We start from the raw sequence: 22356 nt of genomic DNA on the forward strand, positions 1-22356 counted from the left end.
GTTTTGTCAGTTGATGGTTGCTGGACAGTTTGTGTAGGTGCGACACAGGCATTCTGGTGCCAGACGCTTGTTTGATGTTATCTGTGCCTGTTGCTAGTTGAAACCATTTGCTGTTGTGACCATTGATAATATACACCAGATCTGCAGGATGCAACCGTAATGTTATTTACAAAATAAAGGTTGTGTTTGAACAAACTGTGTGCATTCTTTGGCGAAACATGACACTCATTTGGACTTGGAAGAGAGGCTGTGAACCAGTCACAGTGCATTTGGTTTATTATTCGCGGCAGTACATTGGCAAAGCGGATGCGTGTGCAGAAGAGAAATTAAATTAGGCAAAGTTGCTGTCTGGTGTCCGGACATCGTCGATTTTGAGGATCATCTTCACCAGCTGGGTGGCCAAGCTGATCTGTTGCTTCTTGCTTGTCAGGGTCTCAATCACATGTTGCTTCTTCATGTCTGCAAAAGAAAATTTCCACATCATCCAGCTTGTCTCTTAGGAAGGGCTATCACAATCACCTGCAGTTGCTTCTTTAGCCATTTTATGAGAAAAAAAGCATGTAGTACATTTATCATATGGACTTTGAACCTTCAAGGGTTGCAGCTTCAAATCCTGCTCAAAGATTTCACCGACAGCCTTTCCAGCCTCTCAATTCACTAGCCACCCCGAAAAAAGTGCAACAATTCAGCTACATTTATCGTTCACTATCATCCGCAACTAAAAATCACAAATCAGTTTTTCCTGGTGTTGCTGCCTTTGGATATGCGGGAAGTTTTGCAATGTGGAGGCATAGAAAATTGGCATGTTTCCATGCATTTTTGCAAGTTCCTGAACGATGCGTAATCACAGCTCTAAACTCCATTTCTCAGTTTTAAATACCTTCCCTATTAGAACATGATTACTGGATTTTTTAGGAATGTAAGACCCGGGTTATCCACAAGCCTGTTCCATCCACATCAGTGTGCACAGCTCAAATGTGAAGCCGGACCATGGTTCGGAATGGAAGAGTTATGTTGCACCTCTTATGTTCTGCACAGCAGCGACAAAAACTGCTGCGCAGTGTCTTGGGTGCGAATGAAGCACAGGAAACAGAGGCCTGGTGTATCAAGCCAGCAGCAGGCAACAACGAAACAAGTGAATGCATTCTGAGTCAATCAGCCTATTCAATACTTAAAAAAAAAAGAGCAAAACTTCATGTGCACTGCTGTGGAGCACAGCAGAAGTATTGAGGAATGCAAATCCTTGTAATGACGAGAATGGACTGCTCTGTAGTTCGCATGCCATAATTCTGGTGCAAACCACCAGCAAAGAGTAAGGGGAGACCACAACTGGGTGAGGTACTGACCATTGGTGCCTTTGCCAAGGCAGTCAATGCCAAGACAGGGGTTGTTCTCCTCAGCCTGACGGGCCTTCACTTCAGTCAGTGTCTCGATGGGCGGCAGGCCAGAGTTCTCAGCCAGGGCGAGTGGCACACTTTCCAGGGCGTCCGCAAAGGCACGGAATGGGTACTGCTCCAGCGTTGAGATCTGCGGGTAGCACACACACAACCACCCAGCATGCTAATCTCGCTGACTAAACAGCAACCAGTTGTAGAGGTTGTCAGGAAGAAGAGATGCTGTGTTGCTTGGCAAAGAAAAATTAGGGCAGATGCTAAATAAAACAGTACTGCTAATGAACAGAATCAGATAGAAATGTCCCCCCCCCCCCCCCCTTCCACTACTTTAAAAAGAAAAAGCTGACGATGCTTGCCCAGTTTCTCACCAAACAAATATACCGTGACGCTAGCGGCTCATCGTTTTTTTTCTCAAGTCTCGTAAAGTTCAAATCAACAAGCTCTTAGTGTACTTGCAGCACCATGACTGTAGACAGCTTCAACCACATTCCTGCTTTATAAGGAAAGAAAGCTCTGGTCGACCCACATACATTCGTTCTTGCTGGTATACCCCCCCCCTTTTCCGTTTCTCTTCTGATAAATGTATCGCTGCACTTGTCCTGCTCCTGCAAAACTGGGAACTAGCTTAAGCACTGCTTTTTTTTACCTAAACGTAACACTTGCTTATGGCATGGTTGGGTCAGTGGCCAATGTCATTCAAAGGCAGCCAAGGCATGGCTTGCCCACCCAGAGAACCTAGGCAGGCATCCTGCCAAACGGCGCACCTCCTAGAATGGATTAGGCTGTCATCACTCCACACTACAAGAGCAGCTCTACCTAATCGCCAGCGGGCCAGAGAGAGAGGGGTTCAAACCAGTGCCCTCACCTTGTCTGCCTGTGCCCCGACGGCCAGAGCACAGGAGATCTCCGCGGCGCCACCGCCGTAAACGATGCGGTTGTCCTTCACGAGGTTCCGGATCACACAGAGTGCATCGTGCAGACTCCGCTTGGCCTCCTCGACTATCTGCACAACACAGCACAAGCCGCCACTTTAGCAGCTCGCACAAGCGTGGAACCCCATATCCCCAAGACTCTGCAAATGTGTCCCATCCACATCAGTGTGCACAGCTCAAATGTGAAGCCGGACCATGGTTCGGAATGGAAGAGTTATGTTGCACCTCTTATGTTGCACAGCAGCGCCAAAAACTGCTGCGCAGTGTCTTGGGTGCGAATGAAGCACAGGGGACAAAAAAGGCAACAATAGTACAGCACAATAAATGAAGCCAATTCATGGCAACATTCACTTCAGCGCATATTTTTGGAGAATTGGTAGCAGAGCTCTGAGGCCCCCTAGAACTCAAGCTCCAGAATTTTTTACAAAAGCAGTGATGCAAAACAAGCCACCCCACACAGCCCAGAAGTAAAACTGGTCATTTGAATATTTTGTAAAAGGCTTTTTTTGAAATTAGCCTTGAAAGAGTGAGAAGGTCAGGCATGACTTTTGCTGCTTATACATTCCCCGCATGCACCACATAATAAAGGCAGCTCACCATTTTGTTGCCTCCCCGGATGAAAATGGTCACCGCCCTAGAGTTGGGACACTGTTCAATGACCAGCATGCGGTCCTTGGTTGTGCCAAAGGACAGCTCCTTAACCAGGCCAGCTGACCCGAGCTTGTCCGCACTCAGCTCACAGAACCGCGGCACAATGCGACCACCTGTAGCGATTGCAATCAGCTGCAAACAGAGGAAAACTGCTATGAAAATCTGAAAATGCAAGACAGGTTTGATTTTGTTTGTTGGGATTAATGTCCCAAAGCAATTCAGGCTATGAAAGACGCCGCAGTGGAGGACTCCGGAAATTTCAACCACCTGGGGTTCTTTAATGTGCACTGACATCGCACAGCACACGGAAAATGCAGGACAGTATGAACAAGGTGTGCTGTGTAGCTACTGTGCAGATGAGATCCACAGCTCTGCTCTTTCCAGCAACTCTCCAATACATGGGTGCAGCTACTACACCCCGAAGAAGTCTATCATATACATAAGCCATAAACCCTTTCAGGCACTTCCGAAGAACACAAGTACACTGCAGCGTTTTCTAGATGTGTGCTATGGTATAAATTTATTCTGCTGTGACTAGGTTACCGGTGTACAGAGGCAAGTTCATTGCATTTGAAGAAATTAAGCATTCCTCATATTGGAACTGAGGTGCCTTTTCGTGTTCACTGGGGTATGCAGTAGTCACTTCTAAAATCAGTACACTGGTAGCATATCCTCTGCCATTTTCACACGGGCCTTGCCACCAGTAATATAACTTCAAAAAATATTTGTGCCACCCTAATCTTTCAAGGACCCACACCTGACAAATTGCAGTGCATTGATGAAACAATTTTTAATCGTTAAGATACTTTACATGAAATTTAACACATGCCCGTAAAAATTAACTGCTTGTGCTCTGATCTGCAAATCTGATTAATTAAAGCCGGCACACAAAATTTTGGCAACAAAAGAAACCTCCAAGGTGCAGTGGAGTCCACTTATAACAATAGTGGTTTTAACAATGAAAACCTGCTGTACTGTCCACTTTTGTATGTTTTCTATGGTAAAATAACCGGCTTACTACAATGCCCCCTTGTCACATTATCTGTTATAACAATGAAGTCTCGCTCGTGCCAAAAGGTAGTTGAATGCGAAATCCTTGAAAAGAAGAAAAAGAAATTCCAGCTGCTGCACCCTCCCCGCACGCGTGCTCATACAATAGAACCTGTTTTCTGGCCTTCTCGGCATTGTTTCTCCCGCTGCAATGGTTGGGTCAGTGGCCAATGTCATTCAAAGGCAGCCAAGGCATGGCTTGCCCACCCAGAGAACCTAGGCAGGCATCCTGCCAAACGGCGGACCTCCTAGAATGGATTAGGCTGTCATCACTCCACACCACAAGAGCAGCTCTACCTAATCGCCGGCGGGCCTTTCTCCCGCTGCAACACGAATGGACTGCGCCCATAGCTCTGCGCTGCGCCACCCTCCGAAACACAAATGGACTTTCTCACTCACCCGCTCGCCCCTCATTTTGCGCAGTTCTGCAAACGAATTTGGTTGTTTGTGGAAGTTGATTGCGTCGAAGTCGTTCCTGGCAATGTGGTTTCTTCGCCTCGTTTGAATCGCCGCCGAAACTTATGATGGCCGATCCATCCGCTGATTATCGGACAACGTTGCCAGTGAAAAGAAAGCGCACGGCTATCGATTTGGAGACGACAAGTGCAGTATCGCGAAGGAGTACGCACTATCGCAACTGATGGTGTCGACGATCCTCCGCTCCTCTGAGAAGTTTGACAAAGTCCTCGCTTGACAGTGGGCGCAAACGCGTTCGACAAGGCGCCTGACGACGACAGCGACGATGACGCGGTAGGGCAGGCTGCCTCAACGTTGTTCTCGCAAGAGGCCCTGCAGTTGATTCAGTCCCTCTGGGGCTTTGTTTTCGCGAGGGACCTTCCGCTGCACTACGTGGTGTACCTAGATGCCATGGAGAAGGATGTCGACACACTTCACGTGAAGCAAGCAAGGTTAACTGACATGGGGTTTTCTCGTGCAAGCCAGTGAGGTGTACGTGGCAAGATGCCTGCGGCGATTTCACCCCAGGAGCCAGCGTGCTCCAATCTCCTCTGCCTATAAATAAAAGTTTCGTCTTTCTCTCTCTCTTCACCCCAGCGTTACTTCGGGATTTCTCAAGCTGAGGGGCAGCCGGCAACCTTCTCTTATTTTTTACAAGACCTCTTTCGGGGTCACCAAAACTGTCTCGGCGGAGCTCGCATGTCACTTGCCGTCCGTGACCCCTTTCTGCAGTTGTTATGCTTTTTTTCGTGGAAACCATTTATAACATTTATCGGTTATAACAATGGAAATTTTGTGGCACCTGAATATTGTTATAAGTGGACTCGACTGTATTGCGGTGCAAACTAGAACAAGATTGGAAACCCTCAAAAGGAGCATACCTCGATCTCGGGCCCTCCAACCCAGCGAACGGCCGGCAGTTGCTTCTGAAGCAGTAAGTGGTTGGCCTCGTCGTCGAATCCCCACTGGCAGATGACCAGGTTCGCACCGGCTGCCTTCACCTGCTCCACCATTTGTTCAAACTGCTCCCGCTCATAGCGCCTCAGGGCTTCAAACTCTTCAGCCGAGCTGACATCCAGCTTGTGCTTCGTCTTTGGCTTGGGTGGCTCAAACGGGCAGGTCAGGATGGCCAGCTTGGCATTGCGCACCTCCTGAGCAACACAAAGATGCACAAACCAACATCGGCATCAAATGGCAGCAAGCAATGGTCAAAACACACACACACAGCTGACACCAAATGGTCAAAAGTGATGCACAAATACATTCCCCTCCCCAAACCATGGTACTAGCGAGCACATTCATCCACCCCACAACTCTTGCCATAGGATTGTACGACTGAACTTGCACCCTTGGCATCAGCAGTCAAGTGCCCCAACCACTGAGCCGCCATGGTAGGTGCATAGTCAAGACCTACTTTATCATTTCACACCTATATGCAACAGAGAAAATACATTCCTTGAACAGCATGACTGTACTAAGCCACTGGGTTTACTTTTTCAAAACATGTGGCCGCATGTCTGCACTCTCAAGAAAAAAAATAAGAATAAAATAACAATTAAGAAATTCCCTTTCACACACTGCATTCCCCACAGACCATGCAATGTTCTATGGAAACTAGAACAAGCTTACAAAGCAAAGTGTTCCCCTTAACTGAAACGCACCACCCACTAAGCCACGGTGTAAGAAATATTTCAGGTGATACAGCTCACTGCGCCGTTCATACGGCGGCCGGAGAGGAAAATCAGTACCCATTTCCCTCCCACGCCACCAGATGGCATTAAGGCAGAGGGGGCTTTAGGGGGCTTGGTGCCTTACGCTGTGTTCGTAGTGTGCTGCTTTTGCGCTTGCTTTTCCCGTTTGTGTATTGCTTTGCTCGTGATGATTTCACTTGTGTGGTGGTATTTTGGTTGCCAAGGATTATCTTCTTCATGCGCGTAGTCAAGTCGTCTCTTTGAAGGCAAGCGAAATGGGGAAAAAGTGCTTTGTGCCCCGGTGCAACTCCGGGTACCAGAGCTGTGCTGACGTTTCGCTCTTTGCAGCTCCGAAAGAAGAGGAACGCTTGAAGGTATGGCGCCACGCTATTCCCCGTAAAGACAGTGTGTTGCAGGCAACGGACTACGTCTGCAAAAAACGTTTTGACCCAAAATATATTACAAGGACTTGGGATGCTGTTTACAAAGGGCATGTGCTGTTTAGTGCGCCGCGAAGAGCTAGCCTGGCGAAGGACGCAGTCCCTACGAAATTCCCCGGTTGTCCTAGCTACATGTCGAAGGAGGAGAGAAAAAGGAAAGAACCCGCGAACCGCCAACCGCCTGTAAATAGGAAAAAACTCCGTGTAACGTCTGACTGCCCTATATCTGCAACTGCTACTACCGGTGACATGCCGTCGGAACCGCCAGATCCATTGAGTGAGGCTGTTGTTCCTGTAGCACTTCGAACGATGCTTTCTTCAAATGCGTTCTCTGCAATTTTCGAAGCGGCAGATAACCTAGCACTCCCGAACACTGCGTGGGCCTGTCATAAAATTGACTTGGACGGCGTGCAAACAGTTGTGTATGCAGAATTGCATTTTCTTAAGTCAGCAACTCTGCTTTCAAACACTGCGTCAGGTAATGATTACAGCGAGTACTTCACTGCTCCTCCAAGCCGTGTTGTTACAAGAAAAGCAGTTTCTATTGACAGCGAGCTGAAAGTTACAGTTGCGCTGCTGGGAAAAGAAGCCCTTAGCTCCTGTGGGTTTCCTTCCGAGGTGAGCTGTTTTCAAGATATTGAGTCCTTGATCGCCCGCGTCAACGAAACACGTTTGTGTTCTGGTGGACCGAACGTTAGAGCCTATCCTAAAGTCCGGCCTGAAAGTGCGTTTGTTGACATCACAGGCCAGTGGCGGCACAAAAAATGTGCGTCGATTCTCAAACACGGTGGAAGTGTGTGCTTATACTGTGAGCGTGTTCCAACGACACTTCGAATTCACAAGAAACGAATGGCCGAGAAAAACAGAGAAAAACCGTCCTCGCTATTTCCGCATGACTGTCCCCGGAGCCAGTAACATAGCTGCTTTCAGGAGAGCCCGATATGCGCTGAAACGGTCAGTTGACTCTCTACGAAAAAGGCTCCGAACAATCACGATCTAGCTAAAGCAGGCGAAGAATAAACTCTCCTCGATTTCTAAGTGAGAAGCTAAGTGGCTTGAATATTCCTGAAGGACAAGCAACTGCAATTAAAGAGTGCATTGCAGCTGCAAAATGCAAGAACAAAAGTGGCCGACGTTACACGGAACATCGGCTACTACTCTGCCTGCTTCTTCACATTCGCAGCCCATCAGTGTACTCATTCTTGAGGGATAACGACATATTGCCGCTGCCGTGTGTTTCAACTATAAAGAAGCACTTGTCAATGGTACGCGTGAACTGCGGTTTTGATCCACGCTTTTTTGCTGCTTTTAAGAAGAAGCTCGCAAAAAAAAAAGACACTTTCCAGCGGCATGGTATTCTCATTTTCGATGAGATTCACGTCCGGAAAGAGATGCGAGTAAACGCAAGAACGATGACCTACACTGGATTTGCAGATTTCGGGGATGGTGTGACAGCACCAGAGAAGCTAGCGGACCACGGACTGGTGTTTATATTTCGTTCCTTCGGAGAAAACTATTCCCAACCCGTTGCAGTTTTCTCTAGCTCTGGACCCACAAAAGGAACTGTGTTGGCAGAGCTCACCGTAAAGGCTATCCTCCTCCTCGAGGACGCAGGCGCATTTGTTGATGGAATTGTTTGCGATGGTGCCGCTCCATGTGGAAACAGTTTGGTGTTAGCGGAGAACTAGAGGCAACAAAGAACTTCTTCCTCAATCCAGCTTGTGAGACGCGGAACGTTTATGTTTTTTCAGATGTACCACATCTTGTCAAGTGCGTGTGAAATCGACTTTTGCAGCAAAAAATGCTTTTGTGTTAACAGTACCAGTGTTTTCTGGTCACACTATGACAAGCTATACATTGCAGACACTAAGCATGAAGGCAAATTGAGGGTTTGTCCTAAACTCTCATACTCACATCTAAACCCAACAAATACTGAAAAGATGCAGGTGAAACTAGCAACACAGCTGTTCAGCCCTAGCGTTGCCAATGGGCTAGAGTTCTATTCCAAAAGAGGTACGCCAGGTCTAGAGAATGTCAAGGGCACTGTTGATTTTACTATGAAAATGAACAATTTGTTCGATGCATTGAATCGGAAACATCCAAAGGAAGGGTTAAAACTGCACAGTCAAGATTTTGTTTTTCTAGAATCTTTTCTGAATTGGCTCAATGATTGGGAAAAAAACGTGAAGGCAGGACGTATTGACCAAAGAAATTTTCTGTCAAATTCAACTGCCGAGGGCTTAAGAGTGACTATTCTCTCTCTCAAGCATGCAACTTTCCAAGTACCTGTTGGAGAAATGCAATTTCAAGTATGTTTTAACTGCGAAATTTAACCAAGATGTGCTCGAAAAATTCTTCGGTATTATCCGCCAAGCAGGTGGGCAAAATGAGCACCCGTGTCTACCAACTTTCTTGCAGCTGTACAGCATGCTTTCTGTGTACAGCTTGTTGAAACCTCCAAGATATGGCAACTGTCAGGTACATGAAAATGAAGACTTGCGTCTGATAAACCTGTCCGACATGATTCTAGTCTTCAAAGAACCTTACGAGCCACGTATCAATGAGCTGAAGGCCAAACTTGATGGTCTTGTAGACAGTGAGAATGAATGTGAGGACTTTATTCACAACGAACCCGACTCAGCTAGTGTAACCGATTGTATAATTTATTATGTGACCGGGTTTCTATGCAGGGAACTGCTGAAATGCACCGATTGCTCAGCGTGCAAAACTGGGCTAACGGCTTCTGCAAACGTGACCAGGCCCGAAGCAGCCCTAGTTTTGCAGAAAACACGAGGCGGTCTGCTACATGCAAATGTTGCCATATTTTTCTCTTAAACGAAATAGAAAAACAGTTTCAGAAGCATGCTTCTGATAAGAATGTCTACGACATAACTGTCGACTACATTCTAGACAATCATAAGATGTCATTTCCATGCAGTGAGCATAAAGTCGACATAATGGCACAAGTCGTGCATTATTACGTAGCACTACGCATGCGTCAGTATTGCAAGCAGCTGACAAAGAATGCTGAAAACAAAACACAAAAGCTGCGCAAGCTATCGAAGCTAGTTTAAAACTGTTTTATCCTCGTTTAAATTTTCAAGTACTCTCTTTTCGTTGCATTGTCACAGAGCGAAGTATCGCCTGCGGGGCCTGTTGTCATTACTGCGTAATGAATTGATGCATTTCATTGCTTGTGTTTTCAGAAAATAAATTAAGTGCGTTCTATATGCCTTTGAAATTCTTGCAGCTGCTTCCCTCTTTTTAACCCGAGCTCAACAAACACCTACCTGCAGTGAAAAGCCGTTTGTGTGCCACGAGAAAAAATATACACACATACTCCTTGTCAGTACTTTTGTGGGCGTCAGTATTACATCCAATACCTCTGGTTCTAAATTCCGTAAGAATGATGACGTGTTACCGAGCTATTTACATCAGTGTCTAGCTGTTCTAAACACACATGGAAAGCAAAAGTGGCGATGCGAAATAGCGGATGTTGGTAGACATGGCTAGCTGTCATTTGTTTCAGCTCGATTGTGCTTTTTTATCTACACAATAACAGGCCATGTTAAGCGTTCGTTGCCTGAGGAAAAGCGGACCACACGCCAAAAATTATCGCATCTTTAAAGTAACATCAGGTCATAACTTGGAAATCTAGCTGACCAATTTCGCTGAAAATGTACCATTGAAATCAAGTACATTCATTTCGCACAGGTGACTCATCACCGACAACGCTAGAATTGCTGATACAACGCGTCACGGCCACCGTGGGCACGGCGCACATTTAAAAGCCTCCTGTACAGTAGCGCCATCTCACGGTGAAGCGTCGAAGTTGGTACGAGATTTCCGCGGCCGCGGAGGCGCTGTTACTACGCCTGAAATATTTCTTACACCGTGCACTAAGCCAACCTAAACTACCTATTTGCAGCTGCCGCACCTGGTTGGGTCAGTGGCCAATGTCATTCAAAGGCAGCCAAGGCATGGCTTGCCCACCCAGAGAACCTGAGCAGGCATCCAGTCAAACGGCACGCCTCCTAGAATGGATTAGGCTGTCATCACTCCACACCACAGGGGCAGCTTTACTTTAGTGCTGGGGCGGCTGTTATGGTCGACTTGGAACTATGCTTTAAGCTACCATGTGCAGCAATTCTCAAACCTCTGAAGACCACAGGGTGACCATTACATCCAACAGTATTTCAGTAAATGTAAGGAACTGAATGCCCTGCACTTATTTCATGTACTAACAACAGGCAGGATGCAAAGGCCTCGAAATGCACATTTCATTTCATGCCCATTCGAGCGTAAGGCCAAGTAATTCGATCAAGACTGGGCTCCTCACCTTAGGCATTTGCGGGTGGCTGAAGTCTTTGTCCACGAGCACACCCCGGACAAGCAGAGAGTCCTCCAGCTTGCCACCCTCCTTCCCCTCGACCTTGATCAGTTCAAAGTTGACATCCCCGCGATCCAGCTGAGCCACTGAGAGCACTGCATCGACCGCGATCTCAGCGAACTGCCGGTGGCACTTGTTCACAATCTTGGAGCCCAGTGTAGTCATGGCTGTCTGGATCAGGGGTTCCCTGTCGTCCCTTGAAACAGAGAAGCTCTCTGCTATCTGGTCCAAGTGGGCCACCGCGCAACGAGCAGCCATCTCAAAGCCGTCCGCAATGCGGATGGGGTGGATGCCCCGGTCGAGAAGTTGCTCCGCTTGCTCCAGCAGGGCTCCTGCCAACACTGCAAACGACCCCCATCTGCCCATCAGTGTGAAGCACAGCAAAAGCTACCTTCTAGCTTGGGCTTCCACCGAGAAACATGACAACACACAGACCCAAGCTCATGTACCAAAGCGAATATGGTACCTACTGAATCTGAAAAATAATGGTGAATGCAAACAAAAATCATTACAGCAAGTGCACTCCATGCTGATTACGCATATCAAAGGTATTCCAAGCAGGCACATTCCGCTTGACATTGAACTCAAAATGAAATGACAGTTTTCAATTATTTCCAGTTCAAATATAAACACACTTGACTTCTGCGAGACCAACACAACAGTTTTTGAAAAAAAAAAAAAAAAAAAAAGAAAAAAAAGAAAAAAAAAAGTCTTTTTTTTTTTGTTAATGATGCATAAGACATTCCTGTATATGGAGATCACCATGTGGTTTTCACCTAAGGCCACTAAGTAATTTAGAATTGAATTTTCTTTCCTCACCAGTTTCAGTTTTGGCAGCCAAGAAATGGCTGTGACGTCACAATCTAGTGTAGGTCACGTGCCATAAGAAAACTTTTTTTTTTAAAAAAAAAGGCAACATAATCACACTCACTTTTTATGATCCCTGTTCATGAGACAGGCCAACCTCAGAAAATTCAAACAATTCAGGAACAATTATATCAATGTTTTTGTCGTCTTTCACGTGACTTGACTCGACTTTGACATCACAGCCATTGTTCGGCTTTTCAAACCGAAATGGGTGAGAAAAGAAATTCGATTATAAATTATTCAGTGGCCGCAGGCGAATACCGCTGTGGTGATCCATGTGCAGCAATGTCTTGTGCATCAATACAAAGGATGAAACCTGAACCCAAACGTCTGTACCCCTTTAATTCAGCGAGCTTCAATTAGCCAGAGCATACTGTTTTAATATGACACAAACAACTCGTCCTTGACGGGAAGCAGCACAACTGTTTTAAACCATCTTTACATTTCCTGAATGAACATTATGACAAAGTACAGGCCACTTAGAAACAAGCACTATGTTCTTGCTCCTGCCTTTGCTGAATGGCGAGTGAAAATCGCACTGGCCACTCTGGGGATAATGAAGCACTTGTACGTGCCTTTTACCCGTTGGCAAACAATTGAGGCAGTTTGCCAGCGACAACCTTTCAGCATGCTTCTACACTTTGATGTCACACGATGTCTGCCCCCAACTGGTCCAAGCACAAGGTCAGCTGGGATCAAATCGTGTATCAGTATTGAACAGACGCACTTCAAAAGGCAACAAATGTTTCACCTTAAAGCAGACCGAAATCATCCAATTTTTGTTTTCAGCGTAGCCTATTCCCTGACTGTTAATATTGATTCCTGTCTGGTAGCGCAGGAGAAGTGCACTTATCATTGAAAAAATTGGATTTATTTAATAATGTGACGTCCTTACCAAAGGGCTAGAGTTGCTACCATTTTAAGTGAATAGCGGAGTAGGCTGGCTTCTGGATCTGCGCCCAGAAACGAGCGCCGACACACCAATTTTACAAACTAAATCAGTTGCTGACAGGGACACATGCATATATATCTTTAGGTCTGTTGTAGCTTACTCATGCAGGCAAAACGTTTGTCTGTCAAGAAAAATGGCTCTTAAAACTTTTTTTTTTTTTAATTTTTGACCAAATTCAGGGGTAGAACTGGCAACTGGCTTCTTGTAGCAGCTTTTGTAGCAGAAGAAATTGCAGCTTGTAGCAGAAATTTAAAGATTTGTAAAAGGAAAGATGGCATTTTGTAGCAAATATTCGAGCTTTTGTAGAAGAAAAAAAAAAAAAAAATTTCGTAGCAAAATCTAAAATCTCGAGACGCTTAAATAAAGAAGACTTGTTTTATTTCTGGAACTTAATTTGTCAGATGTTTATAACTACCATAGCCATGAAAACACAAGCTTCAAGCTCAAATGCAGTCTAAAGTGCCGTTCTTTTCTTTACAAGCCCCAAATTAAACAAACAGGGGGGCTTTGCTAAAACAAAAGTTTTTATTCAGAGGGAAGGCATAACAAGATATGCAACTACACTATAAACACCGTAGCCTTTTAATGAAGGTAGCTAGCTGTCTTTATAAAAACTCTGTAGAAATTTAAAACTGCCGCTTCTTAAACCTGCAACTTTAAGGCACTATTTCTTCTCTTGCCTTGATGACGCAGCGGATAGTGCCGCTGTGAGCCTTTCTTTTCCATTCTTCAAAAGGGCTTGTCCACTCTCAACGTCTGCAAAATTTATAGACTTGACGCCTTTTGAGAAAAGCAGCTCAGCATTGGTGCTTATATATTTCCTGGCCAGCCTTATCTCTTCCTGTATCTTTTCCTGATTGTCCTTATCCTGTACATCAGGGTAACGTCCAGGCGTTTTTTTCCTTCAGGGCCTGTGCTGATTGGAGGGAAAGGGGGAAGACTATTTTTGCAGGTCCTGGGTGGAGATTTTTTCCCCCCTCAAGAGAGGCGCGTCAAAAGGCTCGATGCGTGGGGATGTGGAATGAGCGCAGATTCCGTGCATTCGCAATCTTTGCTTTCGATCTTTTTCTTCCGGTGGTTGGGCGGAATGGCTGGTTAATCAAAGCGACACAGGGACTCATAGCCGTGAGTCTGCTTCTTTGCAGTGCACTGCAGGGATAGTGCGTATGCTTTCCTCATTGTAATGAAAACGTTCAAGGGTACGAGTTATTTGCACACGCGCGCCCCCACACACATGCAGTTTTGTAGTGGCGGAAAAGAAATAACTGTCAAGACTGAGATAATCTGCTAAAGGGCGCGTAAACATTGACGTTTGGAATTGAGCTGTGAAATTATACAAGATGTTCCACATAAATGGTTGAACTTAAGGTATAAAAGCGGCCAACAGTCCAGTGCACACGCACAAAAGCAGTCAAATGCTTAACGCTCCCTCCATTGCTAATCAGGCCATCGCAGCCCATACCTCACTGGTACGAGGGGAAAAAAAAAGGAGCAAGCGTGCATACTGCTCCAGCTGTGCTTCGCCGAGGGAGTTCCAAAGTGTCACTAGTTTGAAACCGCGCTGTCAGCATTGGACAGCCTGCTCGCACATCCTTTGCACACACATACACACATACACAAACTACGCGAGCGCCCAGGGCAGCACTAAGCCGCCATGCCCCGCATTTGAGCGTGCTTCAACCCTTCGACATCCAGCCTGCCAGCTCCTCCTCTCACCCTTCCCACACATTGGACTTGAGAGATATCTTACAACCCCCTCTCACTCCCTCCAAACAAATTTAAAAAAGAAAGAAAAAAAAAAAAAAAGGGCAGGAGACGCAGAAGTGACGTAGACAAACGTGAATTTTGTGTCACATGATTGTCCGCCCAGGAGTTATTCTGCGACGCAGGCGTAGCGCAGAAGTAGGCAAGAAGTCGATTTTGTAGCAGCATGTAGCAGGATTTCTGATTTAGCGCAGTTTGGCGCCGCAGTTCCACCACTGCCAAATTTGATTAAAAAAAAAAAAATAATAATAGTTTAGTTTCTTGCAATGATTTCAAATATGCAACTATTTTTCCACTCGGCCAATTATTTCAAGATAAATGAATTGGTTCATAATTAGCAGAAACAATAAACAATAACCGCACTACAAGAAATTCATATAGGTCAGGGTGTCTAGCAAACCACTATTTTCAAAATCACCGACTTTTCCAGGTTTTCCCTGACTATTTCATTCAAATTCCCTGATGAGTGAAAAGGCTCAAAACTTTTGCTGCTGACAATAATGAGCATAGACGAGTAATTCCCAACAAAAAGCTATTTATTAATCATATTTTGCATTTTACAATAGTGAAAGGCTGTTATTAGTGTTAATAAACGGTAAAAACGTCAAAAGTTTACTGAAAATTAAAAGTGCACTGATGCAAGCGTCAGCAAAGCTCTTTGATACTACCAGTTGCTAAACTTCCTATAGGCTCCATGTATCGAAAGACTGCGATTTTGACTGGTCGAAATTCGAGTGTATACAAGGGTGCATAACAGCAGCGGCGCCCGCGGCCATGAAAGGAAACTGCGTCTAAGTTGCAAACTTTCAGATTGTTGATAAAGCACAGTCACCTGGAAAATAAAATTAGTTGAAGACTTGCTGTACCAAAAATTTTTAAACAACCGTAGAGTTAATTAAGGGGAGAGGCAAGTCTTGGGACAGTCGAAAATGAGTCAAAAATAGATTTTGAGAAACTCATTTTCGGAAATGTTATCCTTTCGCGCACCTGCACTCAAATTAAGGGGAGAGGCAAGTCTTGGGACAGTCGAAAATGAGTCAAAAATCGATTTTGAGAAACTCATTCTCGGAAATGTTATCCTTTCGCGCACCTGCACTCAAATTATTAACGCTGAATTAGGCCAGGAAATGCGATACAATCAGCTTTCAAAACGTTACAGCAGCCACGACATGCTCCCCAAAAAGAGAAAATTTGATCGAAATTCCCGCGCGCGCGGCGGGTGTTGCAGCCGGCCGATCACCGCCATCTTGGGCTTGGTTTGAAGCTCTTTTCTGCGGAATTTGGCCATCTCAAAAAGGCTTCGCTCAAGCGCGTTGGTTTTCCGAAGGCCGTTTATGGTTTATGATTAGCTCTTGCGCAGCACGCTTGTCGTTCAGAGTCTCCCATTGGCTGGCATGATCGAGGCTTCATTTTTTCCCTTTGTTTTGAGTTTGTTGCTGTCGCTCTTTCTCGATGCACTGCTTTGTGCAGTTTTTCCTCGCCATCGAGATGCCGGAAAAGAGTAGGTTGTAACGGTGCACGCAACAAGCCTTTGGAAGCCATAAGAAACGGGTGTGGAACAAAAACTAGAAGGCGCCAGCCTCAAGCGTGCCATCGGGACCTGCGTTAAGCCGATGCCAGACTTAGATGTGCAGGGAACATCAACCACGCTGCCCGATGACGACACAGTGGGTTAAAATTACAGCGTGAATTACATGCCGGATCACGATACACCGAGTTGCTGCCGCCGTCGTGTACTATACTCTGCGGCGGAGCCGGCGCACTGTGTTGAGTGGTCAGCGCAAAATCCGTTGCCAGAGAAGTCAGCGACCCAACGAGAGTTTCACTTCGGCGTCGGCGCAGAATGTGATGCCGATACCAAATTCGCGACTGTGCACATGGAAGTGTTAAGCAATTTTATCGTGCACTCGAGCGCGGAACCTGCGCCAAGATCGCACCGCTGGTGTGTCACAAGGAACCTTCTCAGGGCCACAAAATGTTTTTCACGGTGGGGCTTGGGCCTCCTTGGCTTCGGACTGCTAGTCCCCCCAAGAAACCGTTTTCACGGCTCAAAATACTGTTCTTGCAACTGGGCACCCTACCTAGCCCTGCGCTGCCGGCGCGGTTACTCCCGCTTTTTGTCGCGTACTACTCTCACGCAGCGCTTCCGCTTATTTTATTGAGTACCCAATTCACGAGCAGATTGGTTCTTCTATTGTGGCAGCTTAGTCATGGGTTGGCGTCAAAGTCCTTGCGGCGCACTCAGTAAAAAAAAACACCTGCATGAATAGCATACTTGCTGTGCACCATCTTAAAATGAAAATGCACTGCGAAATATATTGTAATATTTTCCCTGACTTGGCAAAATTTGATGGTTTTCCTGACATTTCCCTGATTTTTCTAGGTGCATGAAATTTCCCTGACAATTCCCGGTTGTTAGACACCCAGATGGACACTTTGCTAGATACTAGAAAGCATAACGAATTCAAAGTTAAAAGCACTTTTTTGATATAACAAACATTAGCAATGTTATGGCAGTTCAAATTTCACTTCCAAATGTGGGTAACCTACTCTGATATAGAGCAAAATTGAACTTTGAATTGCTAACATTCCTAACACTCCTTACATTGTATTCATTATGCTTTTGAGTGCCTAGCAAAATGTCCAGTTTGATTTTTTGTAGTGAAGTTATCCATTGTTTCTGCGAATTATGAATTAATTCCATTTATCTTTTGAACTAACTGGCCAGTTGGAAAAAAAAATTACATATTTGAAACTAGTACAACTGAATAAGAATACCAGGTTTTATCAAATTTGGTCAAAAATTAGAAATAGAGCTTGAAGAGCCATGCCCCACTTCATAGAGTCCAGTTTGTTGCCCCCGGGCTACCCTAAGAACCTATTCATGCCCATTTACTGAAATGTTCCGCGTCACAGCCTTCCTCACCAATGCACAGTGACCGGTGGGTATGAACCACTTTTCAACAAGTTGGAAACCACACATAGTGTGTATGAAAGCAGGGTTTCAGGCTGTGCACATTGCAAGCAGTAGTGTCAGCACCATAACACTGCCAGTGGGCATGGAAAATTTTTCACCAGCTTGTCATTGCCATAAAAACACAGCGACATATCCAGCAATAGAAAATACACAAGCCACTGTGTTGTGCAAGTGTTGCACATGACGAGGAGAGCAAGTTCAGTAAACATCTTTGCCTTTTGCCCTCAACACAACAGAGCCACCAATCTTCAATATCAAAGCTGTACACACTCAGCATTATGTGCACGAGTTCATGCTGAAATACAGTCTGTGATGGTTAAAAAAAAGAAAAAAAAAGAAAAAAGGCGAAAGAGAAAAAGGCGGGCACAATATATGACACAATGTGACAAATCAGCTGTGCAAGTACTTGCTTTCATGTCTCAATTTTAAAATGACCCCCTCCCGCTACATACATGAATTTGATTTTGCCATCATTTCTTCATTTTTCTGCTGTGTGGGTTTCTCATGGAGCTGAGACTCTCTCACACACTCGCACAACTAGAGAAAAGAGATCACAGCATTTTCACGAAATGAAATTTGTACTGCTAATGCAGTAAAAAAGCAACTTACCAACAACACCCGTAGTTCCATCCCCAATCTCATCATCTTGAGATTGTGAGAGCTGCACCAACAGTTTGGCTATCTGGTGCTCGACATCCATCATTTTCAGGATGGTTGCACCATCATTAGTCACAGTAACATCCCCATCCGAGGAAACCATCATCTTATCCAGGCCTGCATAAGGAAACAAATCATACCATGACCGGAACAGAAAACGACATTCATTTTTTAGATTAAGCACACCATCCTGAAACAATTTTAACACCTAATCAGTATGTAGAGCCCCAGACAAGTCAATGGCAAAGTAACGCAACCACAAAATATTGTCTGGTCTGCTGATTGGTCTGAAGATGTACAATCACCAGGAAAACTGACATTATAGAAACGATTTAAAATAAACAATCTAAATAACTGATTTCAATCTTTGCTCTCTAAAAATTTGGTTCTTTCGTGACTTTGCTTAAGACCCTTTCCAACATAAGACGAGAAAATAGCACCACGAGCATTGCGACAGCGCTCGTGCAGTCTTCTCGTTTTGTGTGTGTGTGTTGAACATGAATCTGGGCAATCAACAGGTCTGTTGGAAGTTAAAGATGAGGGAATATGAGGCCTTGATAAAATAATAATCCTGCATGGGTCTATGCAATCAAGTAAATGCTGGTAACAGACAATTTCGACACATGCAGCATCCCACCACACACCAGGCAGTGCTAGTACGAACTATCAGAACCAACAGTAATTTTTTTTGCTGCAATCGCAGTAAACTGCGGGTCAACAACATTGAGTAAAATGAAACCACAATTATCGGAAGGTAACTGGAAAATGAGTGCAGAGACAAACACTGGCAGTAGACAAGGATCGAAGGAAATCATATTGACACCATACTTCTGTTAGCGTTGGGCTCCTATCACTAGAACAAGGAGTAGAGCTAACAGCGAACCCAAGATGAGTGTCTATTAAAGCATCTTCAGTGGCCAGGAATAGTTAACACTAGGATCGGAGTAGTTGGTGAACATTGCTGAAAGCAGCACTTGCATGTCGTGTTGACTTTATGTGCTGTTTTATGACATGTTTGTAAAAGATACATGTTGATGAAATGTGCCTTTGTGGATACAGATTAATTTAGACTAAGAAATTTCCCACACAAAATTATGCTGCACAGTTATTGCCTCGATTCTCTGTCAGGGTGTGACCATCTTAGCTGGCATCCAAGCCTGTGGTTTCGAGCTCAAGAAAAGGAAAGCAGGGTGGTCGTCATGACTACCTTTTGGGCCAAGCGACGTCTTGATGATGTTGGCCACAGCCTTTGCGGCCAGGATGTGAGACTGAAAGCAAGAGTCCACATGAGAAACACAAGCTCCTTGACACCACTAAATGTTTGAGAAATACTAACATGAACTAAAAAAATTTTTTTCCCCCAACCTGACGTTTAAAGACCAATTTAGTCCGTTCCTGGGTGACTGATATGCAACCAGCAGCAGGCAGTGGCTTCCCAACATGTGGGCACAACTATGTCAGCACTTACTATGAACTTGTTCATATGACATAAAAGGCTGGTTCCGAGAAGTGTGGACTTTGTGGGGCAATCTAAGGTATGCACAGATGCAGAGCTAGGGAGTGCAATATTAATACAAATTTCAAAATGTGGCTGCTTAAGAAATGACAATCTTTTAGTGACATTTAACAATGCTCGATCGTATTTGTCCCCACAACCTTCATTTAGGACTTCAGCCATAGGTTTTCTAAAAAAATACCAAGAACAGGACTCCAACAATTACCACAACTTTTAAATCTCAGCCTACATATTGTTACGAAGCGGCAAGCCGATGAAGACAGGAGACAGAACATGACCGATGACGATAGTAGATGACGTTTAATGAATGTTCGCGGGCCTAGCGCGAGCGCTCCTGCCCGTGCCACTGCCCACTGCTTCCTTGTCGTCCGTAACAATATAATAAAGGTTGGCCAAAATAATGTTTTCATTTTTTTTAAATATTTAGTGTCTTTTTACATGTTTCTTTCAATGCAGCTATGCCTTTTATTTCAGCGAATATTTTTACAGGCTGACTACAGCCCCTTCTCACACTGTAATGGTACCCGTGAGCAGTGAAGTCACAGTGCACCTCGACCTTTCTGGCAGCACATGAGGTCAAGTTACCAATAATAAGTGCTCAAACAGCTGTGCATAGAGCTTACAGAGTGAATAGCTATTACTTAGTGTGTCGTGGAAGCCAAACATGATGCCTTTACATGAAGCTTATGCATGATTTCATGTCAGCACCCTTGAAAGCAGTGGGTGGAAATGATAAGAAAGTGGTCAAAGTGAACTAATAGTACTTAGCTAGCAGATGGCAAGTGTTGCTCTGCAGAGCAATGCCTCAAAACACATAACTGCACTAACCCAAAACTATCACTGCTTCGCCAAGCTCTTGTACTATGTTAATGTTCTGTCTTTACACCCACTAAGCATACAGCCACCCAAATCTTTAACTGTAACCCAGGACTATCACCACTTCGCCATGCTCTTGGCTCTCGTACTAAGTTAATGTTCGTCTTTACATCCATTAAACAAGTACAGCTGCCCAAATATTTAACTGGAGTGCGCAATGGCCACCTTTTCTGTGCTCCTGTGCCTTAGGGTGCATAAAACTTGCCGGAAGGTCCACTGCTTATGCTCGGAGCAGGTTAGCTCCTCTGTAACGCAAGCCGGTTAAAGATTTGGGCTGCTGTACTAATAGCCAGCTAGTTGTGGCATGCATAACTTTCTTGATTAATCCAAACTTTGAAACTCGAACCCTGCATTTCACGAGGATATGAATGCTAAGAGAATATCATGTTGGGAATGTTGGGCCACAGTTCTAATTATCAGCTATCACCAACGCACGACACGAACGCAGGTTTCAATACATACCGCATTTCAAGAAATTACTTTTGTTGTGACACTGTTTTGAAAGTAAAGATTTGAAACTACCATCACGAAGATTTTTCCAAGTTTTCAGCCAAAACAAATTTTGAATGACTCATGGTAGTCGTAATGTTGGCTTTTGAACACACATTCGGCCATGCAAATACTTGACATCAATAAGCGCAACGTCTTTACAAGCTTCTAGCCTTCTGAACACTTCTGAACAAATACGCCCACAGACGCAGCATTTGATTATGACAAATCAAGTATACTGTGTTCAACGCAATAAGCAGTCTTGAACCGGCCTAATCATCTTGCTCACTGCCAACACAACCGATTACCTGTGGCAGCACCTATTGCCTTTTAAGGGCAAGCGTAATGAAGCTCCCGTCACTGATCGGCAAACTAAAAACTCAAAGACAATCGCGGCGAATATCAACAATAGAACGGCAGCCTGCAAGGATAAGAAAAATAACACATTTGGTTGAACTGTGGAAGCTGCGCAAGTTGTACTGAACCTTCAATTAAAAGGCGTGGGCTCAGCAGTCGAACAATGAATGGCAGCTGTTATTTGACAAGTAGCCTGGCCGGAAAGGTTAATACAATTTTAAAAATCCTGCACAGTAACGAAAGTACAAACACGATTTACGCTCTCCGCCAACAAAAATAAACTCTTATCTGTGAAACAAAATTTGCTGGTGGCATAAAGCCTACCTTGAGCGCATCGACGCCGGTGAGCCGCTTCTTTTTATCCTGATCTTTAAGTATAATAAACGGTCTTCCGTACTCGTCGAACGTTAATGTTCCTAACGAATTCATTGCGATTTCTTTATGTAAGAAAATGCGCAACGATTACGCCGGATTATTCCGGATTAAACAGCTACAGCAAAGTCATACACGGCAGAACGACCGTGCGAGGACCATGGAGTTTTCTGGTTGCTGAATATGACAACCGCTAAGTTGCGTATTCGTTGCGCAGCTATGAGCGTAGCAGCAGTATCAGCTTCCACAACATACAACTAAATTGTATAATAATTACAAATAATTTTTATTATTGTAGTATAACAGTGGATACAATAATATTTTAGTCATTTACGCTGTTATCACGTTGGCCCGTTGGCTGAAACCTAGACGAAGAGGCGCTAATTTTAATACACCATTCTTTGAGCGGTGCGTGTGACGATGTTGAAGTGCCGTACTTTCGTTGCCCAAGCGCACTGAGAAAATGCAATACTTTAGGAAAGCTCCCACAAAATTATATATTCTTCCAAGGACCAAGTGCTTTGA

The 22356-nt window shown here is 44.8% G+C and overlaps 1 protein-coding gene across 1 annotated transcript; it reads right to left on the reverse strand.

The window, feature by feature from the left end:
* Positions 1–228: 228 nt before the first annotated feature.
* Positions 229–22013, reverse strand: CCT5 (chaperonin containing TCP1 subunit 5). The gene is made up of 9 exons (XM_084607432.1): positions 21784–22013; positions 19429–19489; positions 18174–18338; positions 10954–11345; positions 5365–5634; positions 2924–3109; positions 2260–2397; positions 1347–1527; positions 229–459 (listed from the first exon to the last, which is right to left on the reverse strand). Exons 1-9 carry the CDS (start codon positions 21886–21888, stop codon positions 332–334), a joined length of 1626 nt encoding a protein of 541 aa, XP_084463558.1. The 5' UTR covers positions 21889–22013; the 3' UTR covers positions 229–331.
* Between the last annotated feature and the right edge of the window lie 343 nt (positions 22014–22356).

Source organism: Amblyomma maculatum, chromosome 6 (genome assembly GCF_055883805.1).
Source record: "Amblyomma maculatum isolate TAMU_Amacu chromosome 6, ASM5588380v1, whole genome shotgun sequence".
NCBI classification, from domain to species: domain Eukaryota; kingdom Metazoa; phylum Arthropoda; class Arachnida; order Ixodida; family Ixodidae; genus Amblyomma; species Amblyomma maculatum.